The sequence below is a fragment of the Aspergillus lentulus genome (genome assembly GCF_001445615.1).
Source record: "Aspergillus lentulus DNA, contig: Alt16, strain: IFM 54703, whole genome shotgun sequence".
Taxonomy (NCBI): Eukaryota; Fungi; Ascomycota; class Eurotiomycetes; order Eurotiales; family Aspergillaceae; genus Aspergillus; species Aspergillus lentulus.
In genome coordinates, this window is record NW_028322113.1 from 4,508,757 (window position 1) to 4,527,870 (window position 19,114).

General features: G+C 54.4%; 5 protein-coding genes across 5 annotated transcripts; 3 read left to right on the plus strand and 2 right to left on the minus strand.

Moving 5' to 3' along the window:
- Positions 1 to 509: 509 nt before the first annotated feature.
- On the plus strand, positions 510 to 4,005 carry ireA (bifunctional endoribonuclease/protein kinase IRE1; the record flags this gene model as incomplete). The annotated part of the gene is made up of 2 exons (XM_033563914.2): positions 510 to 3,493; positions 3,549 to 4,005. 2 exons carry the CDS (start codon positions 510 to 512, stop codon positions 4,003 to 4,005), a joined length of 3,441 nt encoding a protein of 1,146 aa, XP_033419805.2.
- A 676-nt stretch (positions 4,006 to 4,681) lies between these two features.
- Positions 4,682 to 7,869, plus strand: ALT_8933 (uncharacterized protein; the record flags this gene model as incomplete). The annotated part of the gene is made up of 2 exons (XM_033563913.2): positions 4,682 to 4,923; positions 5,004 to 7,869. The coding sequence occupies 2 exons, from the start codon at positions 4,682 to 4,684 to the stop codon at positions 7,867 to 7,869; spliced, it is 3,108 nt and encodes a 1,035-aa protein (XP_033419804.2).
- A 944-nt stretch (positions 7,870 to 8,813) lies between these two features.
- ALT_8934 (cytochrome P450) lies at positions 8,814 to 10,399 on the plus strand (the record flags this gene model as incomplete). Its single annotated transcript, XM_033563912.2, has 2 exons — positions 8,814 to 9,930; positions 9,984 to 10,399. The coding sequence occupies 2 exons, from the start codon at positions 8,814 to 8,816 to the stop codon at positions 10,397 to 10,399; spliced, it is 1,533 nt and encodes a 510-aa protein (XP_033419803.2).
- A 112-nt stretch (positions 10,400 to 10,511) lies between these two features.
- ALT_8935 (putative branched-chain-amino-acid aminotransferase TOXF) lies at positions 10,512 to 13,293 on the minus strand (the record flags this gene model as incomplete). Its single annotated transcript, XM_033563910.2, has 5 exons — positions 10,512 to 11,584; positions 11,637 to 11,827; positions 12,048 to 12,132; positions 12,173 to 12,242; positions 12,292 to 13,293. The coding sequence occupies 5 exons, from the start codon at positions 13,291 to 13,293 to the stop codon at positions 10,512 to 10,514; spliced, it is 2,421 nt and encodes an 806-aa protein (XP_033419801.2).
- Positions 13,294 to 13,814: 521 nt separating this feature from the next.
- Positions 13,815 to 15,829, minus strand: ALT_8936 (putative alpha-L-rhamnosidase A; the record flags this gene model as incomplete). The annotated part of the gene is made up of 2 exons (XM_033563909.2): positions 13,815 to 14,681; positions 14,729 to 15,829. The coding sequence occupies 2 exons, from the start codon at positions 15,827 to 15,829 to the stop codon at positions 13,815 to 13,817; spliced, it is 1,968 nt and encodes a 655-aa protein (XP_033419800.2).
- Positions 15,830 to 19,114: the final 3,285 nt, after the last annotated feature.

Below are 19,114 nucleotides of genomic sequence, written 5' to 3' on the forward strand. Positions count from 1 at the left end.
GCCCCCTAACTCCTCCCTAGTCGATTCATTCCTTCTCCTTGAATCCTCGCTACGGGGGTTTTACGGTTTACTTCGCACACTCGCGATTTTTCCTTCTCTCCTTTCACTCCTACATCGTCCGCCAGATATTCATATATTGTTCCTCTCTCTTCCCATGCCAGCAGGCTCGGGTGCTCAGCTACGAGGAGAATAAACATTTATAGTCGATCTCCATTCTTCTCCATCCAGGCCAGATCGCCCTTTGTTCCCCCTCCACCCACTAGTATCGCATCACTATTGGTTCCTGAACGCCTGAGGCGTCCCGTTTTAGTACCACGGCGCCCCCTCCGCACTCTCCGTCCGAACCACACATTTCCGAACTTCTTTCACCAGCCTGGTTTCTCGTCATCCTGTCGTGAATCTTCTCCCTTTCCCCCTCGAGAAGAGCCTGATGAAATCCTCATCTTCATCCTACAGTGATTGATTACCTGGAAAGCCTCATCGTTTTGCCGACGTTGTAGCTTTTCACCATGCGGTGGCGGCTGCCTGGCGCCCGTACGACCCTCCCCGCCAGCGTCGCCCTACTTCTGCTCCCTATTCTTGTTGCTCCGCAGCAGCTGCAGGAACATGATGACCTCCCCTCGACCTTGTCCGTTCCTCTCCCTCCGACAGAGCGTTCTTTCGACCAGAACCCTCTTCCCACAATAAACGTGAAATCCAACGATGCGAGCGCCCTAGCAACCATGGCTCTGGCGGGCCCCGGCCGCGCCGTTCGAGCCCGTCCTGCCCAGGCCAGCAGTTCATCTGCCGGCCTGGCACCGCAGCTTCACGCGCGGTCTCTGCAGGATTGGGAGGTTGAGGACTTTGTCCTACTGGCGACCGTCGACGGTTCCATTCACGCACGCGATCGCAAGACCGGCGCAGCTCGCTGGGCCCTCGAGGTCCCGAGCAGCCCCATGGTCGAGAGCATCTACCATCGAGCCAACAGGTCCAGCTTCGATCGGGCTCAGCCCGAAGATGATTTTCTTTGGATTGTCGAGCCGACTCAAGATGGCAATCTGTATATATATAGCCCCGGTCCGGATGCGGGGCTGCAGAAGTTGGGGTTGACCGTCAAGGAATTGGTGGAGCAGACTCCCTACTCAGGGACTGACCCGGCCGTTACCTATACCGCTCGGAAGGAAACAACTCTATATACCGTCGATGCACGGACTGGAAATATCCTACGAGTTTTCAGCTCCAGAGGTCCTATTACCTCCGGGCACGGGTGCCGCAAGGTCGACGGGTTTGACATAGAAGCCGAGGAGTGCGATACACCTTCCGGCACTCTGGTACTTGGTCGTGTTGAGTACGCGGTTGCGATACAAAATACAGAGACTGGTGATCCGATCTGCACGTTGAAGTACTCCGAATGGACGGCCAACAATCGCGACATGGATCTTCAGAGCCAGTACTTCCGGACGATGGATCAAAGCCACATTTACAGCATGCATGATGGAGTGGTGTTGGGATTTGATCACTCACGAATGGACCGTCCTCGTTACACACAGCGTTTTCCGTCTCCTGTGGTTCGTGTTTTCGATGTCGCACGCCCCATCAACGTCGAATCACCCGAAGCAGCCACTCCGCTTGTGCTTCTATCGCAACCCCTGCAGCCACCTGATCCGGATTATGGCTCGTTGGATGACCGAGATACGAGGGTGTTTGTTGATTGCACTTCAGCGGGCGGATGGTTTGCCATGTCCGAGGAGACTTACCCTCTCGTGACAGGACGCGCCAAAATGGCTCAGTGTTACGAGAAAGACTACCTACGGCATGGCCAGCCTCTGACCAGCTTGTCAACCAGTCAACAGCGCGATGCGCTGGCTGGCGTTCACTCGCTGAATGGTCCCCGGGTCATCCGCAATATCCCTAGTATCTCAGGGCCATCCCCCCTAGAGCTAGCTAATGATACTCCGCGAGAATTGATGCGCAGCCCCTCCGAACTGGCGCTACCACCGGCTCTGCGGCACAGTACAATTATCAGAAAGGGCTGGGATAACGCTGTTGATATCTTTGTGACCATCCTACTGTTGTTCTTTGGTGCCTTCATCTACTTCAATTCCCACAACATACAGGAACTCGCCAAACAGAAACTGGACGTTAAGAATATTATCGCGTCCTACGCTCAGCCACCACTGTCGACTCCCTCCACTCCTGTTGTCGGAAACGCTCATTCTAAGAGTGATGCCAGCCCTAGCAGACCGATATCGAACCTCACGGTCGAACTCGAAGTGCCTGAAGAGCAACAAGAACGCGATGCGACCCCGAAACCGAAACGGGACCGGAGTGCCGTTGGCCCTGATTCCACCCCTCGAGTGAAAATTCGAGAACCATCCCGCGGCCCTGACAGTGACGACGATGTTGAGGAACTGGACCAGGCGGGGTCACCTGAGAAGCCTAAGAAAAAAGCCCGCCGAGGTAGACGGGGCGGAAAGAGTCACAGACGCGGAAAGAAGGTTGATTCGGAAGGTGAACCAAAGGATCAGGCGGACCGAGTCGTGGATCAAGTGAACAACCTGCAGCCTCAGCCCCGTCTAGAGCCCGACGTCCAGCTAGTGCGGACCGTGTCCAATGAGGTTGTCGAAATGGACGGTGTTCTTCAGATCGGTCGACTCAAGGTATACAGCGACGTTGTCCTCGGGCATGGTAGTCACGGAACGGTTGTGTACCGTGGGTCCTTTGATGGCCGGGATGTTGCAGTCAAACGTATGTTGGTTGAGTTCTATGACATCGCCTCTCATGAAGTTGGACTGTTGCAGGAGAGCGACGATCATAACAACGTCATTCGCTATTTCTGTCGCGAGCAAGCGGCCGGTTTCCTTTACATCGCTTTGGAGCTGTGCCCTGCGTCTCTCCAGGACTTGATTGAACGTCCGGGTGACTACCCCCAGCTGGTTCAGGGTGGCTTGGATATGCCAGATATCCTGCGTCAGATCATCGCTGGTGTTCGATACCTGCATTCTCTCAAGATTGTGCACCGCGACTTAAAGCCGCAGAATATTCTTGTGGCTATGCCTCGAGGACGTAGCGGCTCGCGGCCTCTGCGACTGCTCATCTCTGACTTCGGTCTATGCAAGAAGCTTGACGATAATCAGAGCTCGTTCCGAGCAACTACAGCGCATGCCGCAGGTACATCTGGTTGGCGAGCTCCAGAATTGCTAGTAGACGACGACAACCGTTCGGCCATCCAAGGCGGCGAGTCTCAGCATACCGAGTCGTCTGAGCCAGCAGTCGTGGATCCACAAACCAACAGACGAGCAACTCGCGCTATTGACATCTTCTCCCTGGGATGCGTTTTCTACTATGTGTTGACGCGTGGTAGCCATCCTTTCGACAAGAACGGGAAGTTCATGCGGGAGGCGAATATTGTCAAGGGCAACTTCAATCTGGACGAACTCCAGCGCCTAGGCGATTACGCCTTTGAGGCAGATGACCTGATCCGATCCATGTTATCTCTTGACCCTCGCAAACGGTTAGTTCCTCTTCCTCTTCTCTAATTTTCGTCGTGTGTTTACTGACTCTTCCAGACCCGACGCCAGTGCTGTTCTGATGCACCCCTTTTTCTGGAACCCGTCCGACCGTCTCAGCTTCCTCTGCGATGTATCGGATCATTTTGAGTTTGAGCCACGGGACCCTCCTTCGGATGCCCTGTTGTGCCTCGAATCCGTGGCTTGCCGTGTGATGGGCCCTGAGATGGATTTCTTACGTCTTCTGCCCAAGGATTTCAAGGACAACCTCGGCAAGCAGCGCAAGTACACGGGCTCGAAGATGTTGGACCTTCTCCGGGCGCTACGTAACAAGCGCAATCATTACAACGACATGCCGGTACATCTCAAGGCACACATTGGCGGCTTGCCAGAGGGGTACCTGAATTTCTGGACCGTTCGGTTTCCCAGTCTTTTGATGAGCTGCCATTCGGTCATCGTGGAGTTGCGTTTGACGAAGATTGACCGGTTCAAAAGATATTTTACTCCGGTTGAGTAGATTGGGTTTTTTGGATGATTTTTGGAGGATTTGATATATACTTAGACATTTACTGAATATATAAACCTTGATTGTTCATGATGATTGTAATAGGACATGGCCGCAGCCTCGCCTGCAGTTTGTTTGCACAGAGACATGTCACAAAGCCCCTGACCAATGATTGACCCAAAATTCTCCACAGACCTAGTATCAGTCACTGCACGATATCCGTCTCTGCAGAATTCGACATCTGTCACATTTCTGTTGAGGGTGACCCTGTAGTTAAACTCTGGTAAATCTTGGTGGCTGGTGCAGACAGTGGAGCCAACCAGGCGGTTCCTTTTTTAAAGTGTTCAGTCGCGTGGGTCACCGCGTTTTCTCCATGTCGCTTCTCACGTTGCTGTGCCTTCACCAGACACCATCTTTTGTGTTGCTCACTCTTCAATGTTGAATATTCTCTAATCTCTCCATTGTGTTGCTCTGCCTACTACACATTCTTTGATCCAGCTATTGAGCAATTCAATCCGCCATTTCCGCGCTCTACAACACCGACGGAAAATCTTCCCATCGCCTCATTCGATTGTTCGCTATCTAGAGAACCTACGCAGTACCTAATTTACATCCGTGCTCGCATTATTATGATACTCTGTGATACTTTCGCATAGCGACTTCCACTTCCATATACCTGTTCCCCGGAATGGTTTTCCTACGTCTCACGGTCAAGGTTTACCCCCGCGAACAGACCCAGTCCTCTTCGTCATTTTCGATCCGCTCGTTCCTAGGAGACCGTGACCGCGATGCTTCGAGTCAGAACTCTGGACCGACAGGGGGGAAGCCGGCTTCCTTCCTGTTGGTCCTAGAGAACCCCGAGGAGGTGACGATGGGTGGATTGGCGGGCATGATCCGGGAGAAGTGGGCGAAGCTGCGGCCGAACGCTGAGTGAGTGCCATCCGTCCTACGAGATTGAATTTGGAAGAGATATGGTGTTGTCGAGCAGCGCTTACGGATATCGTGACTAGGCCCCTGGAGATCAAGAAACTTGTCGACGACGAGCATGACTCCGACGATCTCGATGCCGAGTTGACCGTCGCCGATGTGTTTGTGGATAATGGTCGGGCCCGCACCGATGGTGCCGACCAGCGCGGTACAGTTCGTGTGATTCAAAAACCAGCGCCCTATGCGCCTGTCCGGTTCCCCTCCGTATCGCAAGACTGGGATGCCGCTGCGCAGGATTTTGAGCGCCAGATCAAGATCAAGAAGGAGGCGGTGCAGGCGAATTTGCGCAAGATTCCTACTATCGCCGAAGAATCTCAGTCGTTTTCAGAACGCGATACACCCAGTGCCCAGATAAATGGGGGTCCTACGCCTGCGGCTACAGCGGACGGACCCGAGCGTCGCAGGGACGTGCCGGTTTCCTCCGTGGAGCAAGAGGAGATCCCCATGTCGCCACCGCGATGGGGCGAGTCGCCTGCCCATGAGAACGACTCAGAGGATCCCCGGGGTGGAGCTGTTGCGGCTACACCACAGCACAAGCGCTTGGAGAGTCAGGAGCTGGGGGAGTCGCCTTCACCGGAACGGCAACGGACTCCGACGCCCAAGACGCAGACATCCCCCGCGAAACGCGGCTCCGTCTCGAAACAGGTGCCTGCCACTCGGTCGATCTCACAGTTTGTCGCGGAGCCGGACTTCCCCTCGTCGAATCGAAGGGAGCGTCAGCGCAGCGGGTCGGAATCGCCATTGAGTCCGAGACAAGCACCGTCTCGGGTAGAGCGCGAGTTGGATGAGGAGGAAGTCGAAACAGACATCTCTCAGCCGGAACGCCAGTCGAGTGAGGACGAAGAACAATCTGACGATTTGGACAACGAGGGAGATGTGGCGATGGATGACGGCGATGTTGCGGCGGCGGAGGAAGTACATGCTGAGGCCGGTGCTAAGGAGACGGATGAGCGGGTGGTAAATGGGAGCAAAGAGAGTTCCTCTAGGGAAGTAATGCCCGCGGTTCGCCAACGCAAGAGAAAGAAGAGCTTGGAGGAAGAGCAACCTAACAAGGAGCCTCGGTTGGAGCCTAGAAGCCCTGGATCGTCGGACAAGGAAAACAACCCGAGCCAGTCGCTGTCCGAGCCACCTGTGAGCAGTCCATTGGCCCGAAGACACGAGAGGGCACCATCGTTCTCTGGAATCGGTCGGCGGTCAAGTCTCTCTGAGAAACCCACGGAGTCTGCGAAACACGGACTAGGGTTGGGTATCACAAAGAGCCCCCCTAGCAAACCGCAGGTGATGATCTCGTTGTCCCAGGAGGCGACCACGTCGATATCAGGAACTCCGCTCTTTGCCAGCAAAGCGTCTACAACCCGCCGTGCATCGTTGGTGGAAAACGATGCCACGCCATCCAAGCAAACTCCTGCTCTGGATCGCGTGAAGCAACTACATTCGGCTTTACGAAAGGATTCGCCAGCCGACAAGTCGGCGCAACGCCGGTCTGTTTCTTTTGCCGAAGGAGAGGACATGGTCATTACGGCGTCGACGCCGATTCCCAAGTCGACTCCGCAGACCAACCCCAAGGGCAAGGGGACACCGGGTTCTGAGCCCGGAAAGAAGTCATCGACACCGAGCAAGATGGTGTTCCCTACCGGTGTTCCTCAGGAACGGGTGGAACAGTTGATGCGAGAAGCGAATCAGAAATTCGAGAAGCATCACAAGGACAAGGAAGAAGTCGAGGAGATGATTAAAGCGGCCAAGGAGCAGAATAAGGATCCGGCGTACGTGCGCAATCTGGAAGAGCTGTTGGCCAAATTGGACCGGGTCCAGAAACTCGAGAAGCGGAACCGCGCCAGCGAGAGAGACAGGCTTGAGCGCGCTCGGGCTGATCTACGGGCGAAGCGGGAAGAAATTGCCAAAATGGAGGCAGATATGGGTGCTTCTTCGCCGGATGATAAGCAACCGAAGGCGGGCTCGTCCAAGACTAACGGAGATGCAAACACACCCAAGGCGGATACTACATCAAAGGCCAAGGGTGCGAAGAAGTCGACGCCAGCAGCTGAACAGAATGGCTCCGCGAAAAAGGTAGCCGAAGCAAAGAAGGGGACCGAGCCATCTACTACTACAACGGCTGAACGCAAAGGCTCGACTAAGAAGGCGGACGCCAAGAAGGGACCTGATTCTACTGCTACTCCTACAGCGACCGAGCCCCGCTCTACAGAAGAGGGACCGAAGGGCACTCCAAATGAACCACCGGAGAGCTCTGCTGAGGACGCTAAGCTACCTCCGATGACGAAGATCCAGCGCGGTGACCTCCCCAAGGCCAAGACAAATGGCACGAAGAAATCTCCCGCCTCCGAGCCAGTAGACGTGTCCTCCACATCCTCATCCTCCGAAGAATCCTCGGAGCACTCTGAATCCGAAAACGAGGATGACGACGAGAGCGACGCCGAGGCCGAAACCCACACCGGCACCGACAAACCCGCCAAGAGCAAGGCCGACCTCCTCCGCCGCAGCAGCGCAACCCCTTCATCACAAGGTAATGCCCGGTCCCCTGCGCCCTCGCAGTCGGCATCGCAATCCTGGGGCCAACCGATCAACGGGAGTCGCAGCCGCGCCACACTCAAGACGCTGCTCGTCGACAAGAAGAAAGAGTCAGCGGAGAAGGCACAGCAAGCGAAGAAGAAGATCAGCGCCGCGCCAAAACGGCCGCGGAATATCTTCTCGCCTCCGTCGGACGACGATTCCGATGAGAGCGAGTCAAGCTCGAGCTCCAGCTCCAGTTCGAGTGAGAGTGACAGCGACAAAGACAGCGACAGCGATAACGAGAGCCATAGCAGTGCAGATCATGGGGATATCATGTCTAGTGGGACGGTGGGCAAACTGCGCGCTGCGCGAAAGAAGTAATCCGGGCCTTGCAGATGGGTCTAGTTGTTTTTTTTCTTTCTTTAGCATGTCGTGCGTTCAAGCAACTTTGTAATCATTTCGATGGGTTGTCTGCTGGCGAGGTTGGTTTATCGGACTGGGACTACTGGAGCTGTCCTTAGATTGCTATCTACTTGGTGCTCTTCACCATAATGGTGATAATCCTGTACAATTGACCTGTGACTTTGACAGTCCACATCACTGCACTGCCAACCGCTCTCGTAAGCCTGATCAAGAACAGGGCGTCCAATAGCTGGATGTTAAGCTACCTCTTGAGTGATGACTGTCAGAGTCATCTGGCAACTACTGCACCAACCCACCCTCTCTCAGTCCAACAATGTGTCCATCCAAGGATCTCAATTCGTTGAAATGTACGCATCTGCGGCCAGCTCAACGGCACTGACACACCTCGGAACTACCCCCTAAATCGGCCTTGGAGGACGTGCGCGAGTGGAGTGATGGCTGGAGACAGGGGCCAATTTAGAACACAAGTATTGTGCAGATCTGCAGGCTATGCAATCCCCCCTCACGAGTCTTGACGTCAGAGAACGTCTAGAGTCCAGACTACTATTGATAGATGAAACAACAATATGACCGGACCCATCGGCAAAAAAGGATCGAGCCTCGGCTGAAGTTCAGAGGCGGCGTAGATAAGAGTGTCTGACGATAGACATGCAGGACTACGTACGATGGATCGTAGCTGCATACGAACAGACGAATAACGGCGTCTCGGCCTCCTCTTGGGCCGATGCAGACACAACTTGACTTTCTGGCAGTGCAGCCACCAGTCTGACCGCATCAACGTCTGCCTTTTCATCGGGTGGATTGTTGACCCGGTTGGAGTAAGGTGAGTCACGGGTTGGGCCTCGTTTATTTATGTTTATCATCTTACCCCCTTGTCCAAAAAGAATATCGACCATCGCAAAATGACATCCAATTACTCCATCTCCCTCATCGCAGGGGCGATAGCTGTTTTTGTTTACACGCTTAGTGTCCTCCGCCGCAAATGGGCACAGTATCGCTTCGCCCGTGAGAACAACTGCCAAGCACCCCCGCGGATCCCCTCCAAGGATCCCTTCTTCGGGCTGGATACCACCTATACCACGATCCAGAATGTCAAGGAACACAAGTTCCTCGAGCGCGCGCAGGCCCGGTTCAATGAAGTCGGCCACACCATGAAGACCCGCCGCCTCCTCCAAACCATCATCCTCACCCGCGACCCCCAAAACATCAAGACCGTTCTGTCACTGCGCTTCAAGGACTACGCCCTGGGCCAACGTTACAAGACATTTGGCGACCTCCTCGGCCACGGCATCTTCACCACCGACGGCGAGCACTGGGCGCATTCGCGCGCCATGATCCGCCCCAACTTCGTCCGTGAGCAGGTCGCCGACCTCGGCATCTTCGAGGCGCAGATGGCCGATCTGCTGGAGTTGATCCCCAAGGACGGCAGCACGGTTGACCTCCAGGACCTGTTCTTCAGCTACACCATCGACTCGGCGACCGAGTTCCTCTTCGGCCAGAGCGTGCAGTCGCTGAAGAAGCGCCGCTCCGGCGGCCGCGACGCACACGTCGAGAACGACTTCGCCAGCGCGTTCAACTACGCGCAGCATGCCATCGCCACGCGCATCCGGCTGGGTCCGCTGGCTGCCTTCTACCACGACCGCAAGGTGGAGCGGTGCAATCGCGTCTGCCACGGGCTGGTGGAGCAGTTCGTCGACAAGGCGCTCGAGGTGCGGGCGCAGGGCCTTGACGAGAAGACGCTCGAGGATGGTGACGGCGAGAAAAAACAGCGCTACGTGTTCCTGCACGGCCTGGCGCAGCAGACGGGCGACCGCCGCCGGATCCGCGACGAGGTCATGAACGTTCTGCTTGCTGGGCGGGATACCACCGCCTCGCTGCTGAGTAACCTCTTCTTCATGCTGGCCAAGCACCCGCGCATCTGGGCCAAGCTGCGCGACGAGGTGGCCTCGTTGAACGGCCGGCCGCCGACCTACGAGCAGCTGCGGAATCTGACCTATGTCAAGTATTGTCTGAACGAATGTACGTATGCAACCCTCAGTTTTATCTGCAGATGCTAATGCTAACGCTAACAGCCCTCCGTCTGCACCCCGTCGTCCCTGGAAATGCTCGCTTCGCCATCGCCGACACCGTCCTCCCCGTCGGCGGCGGGCCGGACGGCCAATTCCCAGTGTTCGTCCCCAAGGACGCAATCGTCACGTACAGCGTGTGGTCGATGCACCGCCGTGAAGACTTCTACGGCCCCGATGCAAACGAGTTCCGGCCGGAGCGCTGGGCGGATCTTCGGCCGGGATGGGAGTATCTCCCCTTCAACGGGGGCCCGCGTATCTGTGTGGGACAGCAGTATGCGCTTACGGAGGCAGGCTACGTGACTGTCCGGCTGGCGCAGCAGTTTGCGGTACTGGAGAGTCGGGATCCGGGACCGTGGGAGGAGAATTTGACGCTGACTTTATGTTCGAGGAATGGGACCAAGGTCAGTTTGAGGAATTAGTTTGTCTTTAATCTCTCTACTTCATGTATCTACTTTATGACGCTCTACTTTATGACGCTCCTCTTGTATGTATATCATGAATTTTACGTCTGGATTAGCCATTGCTAGGCGACTATGGAACATTAATCCCCTCGGCATCCTGCTGATGCCCCGTTGCTCCCTCGAGCCATGCCGCCGGCGGAGCCTGGTCAATGATACAATTCCACCCAAACTTATCCTCGATCTTGCCAGCCTGAATGCCCTTGAGGGTCTGCAACAGCTTGATACAGACCTCACCCCCACTCTGCCCATCCTCGCCGCAGTCAAACGTAAACTTATCGCCGCGCGAGCGCATAGTGATACTCCGGATGGGGACCAGCGCCGCCGCTGTGCCTGCAGCAATCACCTCTTTAAATTCCTTGATTTCCTCATACCCAATGCGTCTCTTCTCAACCGCAAACCCAAACACCCGCTCCCCAATCTCGCACACCGACCGCGCCGTCACCGAATCAATCACATTCTTGCTATCCGGCTGCACCAGCGTGACCTTGTCGCCGTCCCTCCGTACCCCGATAAACGCCGACGTCGAGAACTCGTCAATCTCCGACCGCGTCCGACTATCCAGATGCAGCGTGATCCCGAACCCCTCCGCCGCGGCGCGCGCACTATGCCGCAGCACAGGCGCATAGTTGCCCCCGACCTTCGCGGACCCGGTCCCTTCCGGCGCGGCGCGGTCAAAGTCCTCGAGAATTAGGGCGTCGACGGCATGCACGCCGTGGTACACGCCCGTCGGCATCACAAACACCACGAATGTGTATGCATCTGGCGGGGAGAGGCCCAGCTGCGCGGAGGACCCGAAGAGCAGGGGGCGGATGTACATCGCGGCGCCGGTCTCATGGGGCGGCACGAACTCGGCATTGGCGGCGACGGCTAGCTTGACGCATTGCATGAACAAATCCTCCGGGACGGGGGGCATGGAGACGAACTCTGCGGAGCGGCGGAGGCGGGCGGCGTTGCGGTCTGGGCGGAAGATGGAGATTTGGCCGTTTGGGTGGCGGAAGGCTTTGAGGCCTTCGTAGGCTTGTTGGCCGTAGTTGAGACCGGGGGCCATGCCGTGCAGGGGGAGGAAGGGGGAGGAGACGAATTTGGGGGCGGACCATGTGCCCCCGGTGCTGTGGGAGAAGTGGCATTCCACATGGCCGTTTACTTTTGTTGTCAGTAGGGATGAGGCGGATGGAGGGGAGGGAGCTGAGCTTACCGTCGCGGACTTTGAAGCCGACGTTGGACCAGTCGATGGTGTCGACGGGAGGAGGAGGGAATGACATTGTTGGTAGTGTAATTGAGTGAGTTGAGGTGTAGTAAGTTGAGGATGCGATGATGTTGAGGGAGAAGAATGGCGATGGAGGGGTAAATGGTGATATATTCCGCCGATGGAGGTGGGGAACAACACTACAAGAAGCTTATGGATAAGTAACTACAAATCATCATCGACAATGCAGCTGAGGTCAGATCATGAGTCATCGGTCATCTCTGACGAATTCTTGTCAATCATTAGCCGAGTCTTATTAGTTATCTCCACAATTCAACCGCCAATCATATTGGATACAACTATTGATCACGGTCTCATGGATAGCTTCATTGCTCAGCTCAAGCCTGACCTCTACCATACTCTGTCACCAAACAGACCTTCAACCCTCCAGGAATCTCATGCCGTGAGAACCGGCGATAGTCTTCGACGATATTCTCGAATTCATCTGTCTCATCAGCACAGCCAGATAGACGGTGATGACATACCTTCGTACGTAAACACCCACGAAGGGTCATACTTTCCTTGCGTCACCATGTCCAAGAGAAGCGGATGGTACTATAAAGTCAGTGTCATTAATTGAGTCGCATATCTGAGACATGGATACCTTTTGAGAATTGACCTGTCCGCCCCGGATCGTCAATCCCTTTTCCATCAACGGCCCGATTGGAAAATCATTCGTCTTGTAAAAGAAATCCCCAAGCAACGCGAGATGGCCTCCCTTTCTCGTCGCCTTGATCATCGCCGACACCGTGTCACTGCTATCATGCTCCAACCCAATCGCCCGCATAGCCGCATGCTGCGGTTTCTGCGTACTCCGAAACCCACTCGCCTCGACCGCGCAGTCCAACCCCCTCGGCTCCATCGACAGGATATAATCCCCCACCTCGGCATGCACGCTGACATCCACAGGAATCATCCCAAACCCTTCAGCAATCTGCAAGCGGCTCGCGTCCTTATCAACGGCATACACCTTCTTCGCCTTGCGCAGGACCGCCAGCCGCTGCACTGATAATCCCACCGGTCCACACCCCCAAACACCAACTATATCCCCCGGCTGGATATCCGCAAGCTCACAACTATGCCACGCAGCGGTCGTGACATGCGCCAGACCGAGCAGCTTCTTTGCGTCGATGTCAGCCGGCACCCGCACACAGCAGAAATCCGCGTTCGGGACCCGCACGTACTCAGCCTGCGCTCCGGGATACCCGCCGTACAACCGCGTGAACCCCAGCATCCCCGCCACGCGGTGTCCGTACGCGCTCTCCATCTCCCGCGAGGGATTCGTCGTGTCGCACAGCGAGAACTCCTGCCGCTTGCAGAACTCGCAGTGTCCGCAGGCGATCACGGGGAGGATCATGACTCTGTCACCTGAGGAGAGGGTGCGGACCTCCCCGCCGACTTCCTCAACGGTGCCGATCGCCTCGTGGCCGAGGATGTCGCCTTTGGAGAGCAGCTCGCTGAGTTCACCGTCGTAGAGGTGGAGATCTGCGCCGCCGATGGTGCAGTGGGTGATGTGGATTACGGCGTCCGAGGGGTCCGTGATGGTTGGTTTGGCGACGGTGCCGAGCTGGATTGTGCGCGTACCCATCCACTGTGCGGCTTTCATTTTGTCGGTGGGATGGGGTTTGTAGAGCGTGCTTGTCATTGGTCTGTAAATTAGTATGAGTTCTGCGGAGCATGGGGGTGGTTTACTTGGGAGTTGCGGTCGTCATCTTGTGGACTGAATGTAGACGCTACAGAGTCTATGTATACAGATGCACTTGTTTGATATGGACTGTAAAAGTAGCAATGGTGCCTGAAGACACAATATAGTTAGAGATGGCGTATCAGTGGCAATCCAATCTGCGAGTATGGATAAGCTGTCGGAATGGAGGGCCGAGATATGAAGTCATGCAAACGCCGCTTCTTCGTTGGCCAGTCTCCAGTATTCTGCCAGAGGTGTTGCTGCAAGATGACAATTGCAATATCTACTTACGAGGACTATGGCTACTATTACAAGCTGTCAAGACTGAGCAGGAAGTTGAATGCATTTTCTTGTTGAAATCAGATCACGTACAATCGAGGTCTACCTCTTCCTGTCAACATCAACTGACACAATATGAATAGAGGTACATCCAGAATACCATACTATAGACTCTTCAACCTCCAAGTATCACCATGCAACCCAGTCGCAACCCCATCAACAAGCTTCACCCTCGTCCCATTGCTCGAGACCAGCGCACCCTCCGCGTCGATCTTCACATCACCCGTTGTCCCCTCAGGCGTCGTAAACACCAACTCCGTATACCCATTGCTTCCCCTCTTAAACTCCGTCTCAAACCTCCCCAAACGCGTCTCAAAGCCCGCCTCAACAGCCCTCAAATCCCCCAGCTGCGGCTTAAACACCCATCTCTCCCCACCCGCCCCAACTAGCTGCAGTCCAGCCGCATAGAACATCAACGCGGCCGTCGGGCCAGTAGCCCACCCATGCGCATGCGAGATCCGCGCATCATTGCTATACGGCGCGTAATGCAGTGACCCATCCGTACTATACCCCTCTATAAACGTCGACTGCGTCATTCGCGGATCATCAAGCATGAATCCCCACTGCCGCCGCATCAAATCTAGACCGCGCTGCGGCTGGTCCGCGAGGAAGTGAGCCTGCAGCTCGAAGCCGGTGATGAAGGGGGAGATGGTTGCTCCTGCCTCGGGGGCTGGGGCGCCGTAGGGTCCCCAGCGGGCGGAGAGGGCGGTGGAGATTGTGGATGATTGATTAAATGACAGGGTGAGGTTGGACTTTAGGGCCCAGGCGTTGCCGTCCTGTGGGTGGAGGGTTGTGGTTTCGTTGTCGCGGTAGAGGCCTGCGGATGGGTCCCAGAGTCTGGCGTTGGCGGAGGATTTGAGGGTGCTTGCGATGCGGGACCAGGTTGAGGAGGAGGTGGTGTCGTTGAGGGTTTGCGAGAGGGCTAGAGATTCCTGGAGGACGAAGTAGAGGATGGCGTTTGCTTCGATGTTCTGCTTTTGTTAGTGATGGATACTGTATAGCGGGGCTGAGAACGTACGTGGCCGCCCATGCCGAAACGCAGCCAGTCGGCGCTGGCGGTTACGTTGGCTAGGCCGGTGTCGTCGATGCTGGATAACGACCATTGCAAGGCGCGTTTGTACTGGCTCCAGTGTGCGGCAAGCCAGGTCTTGTCTCCTGAGTAGCGGTAATAGTACGACGCGCCGATCAAGCTGTGGAGATGGTAGGTATAGCTGACGGTGTCATGGAAGGGTTTGCCGGCGTAAGGAAGACGACCGTCAGCTTGTTGTATTGCGAAGAGTGATTCCAACGCCATGCGCACACTGTACAAGTCATACGTGCTGACGGCGATGCTCTCCAGCGCAATAGACATATCACCCGGCCAGACAAGGCGATCCCGTTTCGCTCCGTCTGTGAGCACGCTGCTCCCGTTGGCGATGGTATCGTTGCTCCACCAGGGGACAGTCTCTGGCAGGGTGATATTGTCACTTGAGGTAATCGTGCCTAGAAAAGGCAACGCATTCCCCATGCTGGGATCAATGGTGCACAGCTGGTTTGTGTATGCGCCTGCGTACCAGATCCGATTGAGCAATTCATCATCGCAGTGGAAGTAGCCTGTATACGCGCGGAGATTCTGAGTCGGAGCTGCCGTGAAGTTGATTCGCACACTTTCAACAACAACGGTTGCAGATGTGTTGGTGACAAGGGTCAGGTATCTGAAGGCCCCGCGGTTGTGCTTCTTCTCTGCTGTGTAGTGTCCCGAGCCATCTCCGACAGGAAACCACAGAGGTGAGTCAAGACCTGCATCGGCAGTTGCGTCACAAGCTTCGTTGTTGATCCAGAGGCTTGATTCGGAGAAAGTGACTCCGATGAAGGCATCGTGCGAGGAGACCCGGCTGATGTCTAGCGAGACAATGCCGGCGATGTTGTGCCCAAAGTCATATGTGACGGATGAGACACCATGAAAGGTGGCTTTCCCACCTTTCCTATTGGTTAAAGCAGAAGGGTCAGAAACGGAGCCGTTAACATGATACACCCTTTTCGGAATCAGGTCTCGAGTGGCTGGTGCTAAGATATACTCTTCATATGGAACGGCAGTACAGACTGCTGCTGCAACCACGAAAAATGATAAGAGTCTCATCTCTATAACTGGCTGCTTACAGGAAACAGGCCTAGGCCCCCGTATGCTGGAAAGGAAGTACATTTATATTCCTCGTCCAACTCTCCGTTCTATACACCAGATGCCGATTCCTCAGCCGAGTATGACGTTTTGCAAGATTCGGACAAGTCCTCACCGAGAGCAAGGAGCCTCTCAGTCTCTAGGAAGAATGCTCTCGGCGGATCAACATTCCGGACTTCTGCTTCCATTCCCCAGCAAACAAGCTTGATGGAGGTGGGGCCGGAATTTGCGGAGAAGCCCAGAGTCGATCGAAGGAGACGCTGCGTTATGAACTTGTCTAGTGCATGATTGCCAAAGAGGGGTACGTATAGATTGATTGAGATCTATTGGCCATAGATGTATGATCTACATTATCCGGAGGGCAAGTTGATAACTTTGTACTCTGTCTTGTGTGGGGTTGAACGCGGGGTTGCCGAAGTTCTCCCGCATAAAGTTGTGGGGTAGTCGGCATATGTTAATCTTCAGGCCTTAATCCACCTTGTAATCGACGGTACGTCTTCTGGCTACCGATAAGGCCGTTCTATTTTTCCCTGGTAAATGCTTTCCCGTCAGGCATGTTGGTAGCGGCCATCCTGCCCATGCCCGTAGTGATATCGGCTGTAGTCACTGCAGCTACGATGGCTACCTTCTTACCACCCTGTACTCGGGACATGTTAGTTCTCAACACTATGAGTAGCTCCTAACGATTACTCCGACTGCCACATGCAGTGTTACTACTACAATAAGCCCCGAGGCTAAGTCAAAGGCACAGATCACATGATTTATGTTTTGGTCCCTCGATCCAGGAAGGTATACATCAAACACACCGCTAGTGCGGACTATAATGCATTTCTCAGCTTCGGGACCCGTACAAGTCGATGAGAACACTGCTCCCACAGAGCGGCATTGACTGGCATAGCCGTACTTGGGGTGGGCAACAGAATCCGTTACGGCTGGCTGAGCAACCTGGTGAGCTAGAGATGCGTTCGCCTCCTGATCGATATTGACAACATGGATCCGCTTTCTTCGTGACGGCCCTGATACGTTACAAGCTGATTGATCTGTAGCCATGTATTCATAGAAATCATGTTGATAGCGATAGCTATATACATATCTCACCCCAAGCGGGGAAGCTCTCGGATTGCTGCTTTAGCTATCCAATGGCTTCAGTTGTTTCCTGCATCTACACAGGAATCACCTTAACATGTCTGTCCATCAGCTTAACGTCAAGTATGGAGAAAACAATCCTATTGTCCTCCTGGACCGTATCACGCCATCAACAATACTAGTGAATGAGCTTGAAAATGTCTGTCATCGCGTTAATCTCGCCATCCACTGCCCGATCAACTAAGGGGGTCAACAATCAACATCGGCCTTCCCAGAGGAAGCGTTAACGTTGCCTCTTTTGCCGCTATGTGTCTCACGTGTATTGCTATACCTGGATCAGCCTGGTTGCTCCCAAACCTGGGCACAAAATCGTACGCGTATGATCGTGCATTCGAGGCTCAATGACCTCCTCAGGTCAACGAGTTACTGGATGAAGAGCGATAGACGCACATCAGCTACGTGTCTCCAGCCCAAGGGATCTAAGAGGGAACGAGATTCATAAAGCCGAGGCCTCTGGTCGCATAATTGCGCAATCGCTCGAGATCTAAGTATAGGGTGTCATTGCCGTTACGGCCTGGCACCAGCGCTGGGCCGAAAAGGTCACGTCTTTTGATCGAGAGGTTGTTGGGAGCTGCAGGGCGGGGGAATATGGGCTGCACAACAGGTATAAGCATGTAAAATATAGTCATATACCTTGAACATACCTCGCTCTGCTGGAGTGTCGGCATCCCATTCTTATCTCTGACGAAGAGCTCAACAGTCCCCGAGACGCGTTCTTGTAGTCTTGTCCATTGGACGATAATAACAACATTAATGGAGCCATTGCCACCGACTAGCGACAGGTCCATGCCGTTACGAAGTAGTTCCTTGGACTCGCTCCAGCCAGATTCTACCGCAGTAGTTGGTAGAATAAGATTGTTAGGTCGGAAAAAGAAGTCAGGTTCCTTCCAGGAGCCGCTATATGGGCCGGATTTGAAGAAAAGGGCTACATATGTTAGCTTGGAATTCTGTAGATAAGCAAATCATGTTGAGTGCGCTCAGACCACTGAGCTAAAAAGGTGTCATGACAACTATTTCTAGCTAGTAGAAATTATGGTGCAGCTGATATCAAACAGATCATAAGATACTTACTAGTGCCGACTCCTGGATCAAACAGCTCCACTTCTTGTAGGGTGATATCCCCATTCAAAAGCCAGTTAAGCGGTTGTTTAAACAACCACGGCTGGATACAGTCGAGTATCTCGGTTGGTTTGACTCTGGTTCGCAGCTCGCGGCTTTCACTGTTGTAGCTTTTCCTGGATGTTCTCTGATGAGCGGGACTGCAAGGTCCAGATGCAGAAGGCGTTTACTTACCGAGAGGGGATTATCTCATCAATATGCTGATACACAGCGTCCGCCCATGAGGGAGGCACATCGTTGAATATGAACTCATGATACTCCCTGTTTCGATGCAGCGAGGAGACGACGTGATCTGTGAAATCAGCCTGCTTATCAAAGTGGTTTGCTGAAGTGACAGTCATGAATGAACCAGACTTAGCGGCAGGGGTAGCAAACGGAACATCTGACATGGTGAGGGAGAGTTCTACACAACCACTTGTAGTATAGCAGAAATAATAGTGTAGAACAGCTGTATTGACGTTCAGGAAAGAGCAGGAGTTGAAATAGGAAGGTCAAACTCTTCAGCTGGAGGAACCTCAAGACACCAATTTCTGACAGTATAGGTGGTGAAGTGAATAACTGCCATCGACCTGTCATAATGATGTCTGTAGAGGTAAGTAAATGGTCCATGGATCCAAGTCCAACATAGCACACTGTGCTAGTAGGATTTAGGCACATCGGATACCAAGTAACAGCAGGGACCGGGCCTCAGGCCCATGGTTTGGGTTGGATGAGTCTGCCATCTTGAAAGCATCTGCAAATTGGTAAGTCAGTTGATAAACCTACTAAGCCTGCTTGCGCTGGCTTAGCACCTGTAAAACAGGACATATCACTCCAGGATTGTTGATATGTTGTACGCATTTCCCAGCATGCCCTCCGCCGTCTAGCTGGCCCAGTAGCATACCCAGGAGCTGCTATATGGGCCGACCTGCTGCTCCCCAGATGTACGAATGCTATCCGCCGCTCAACCAGGAAAATCCGTGGGAATCTGAAAAGCCACTG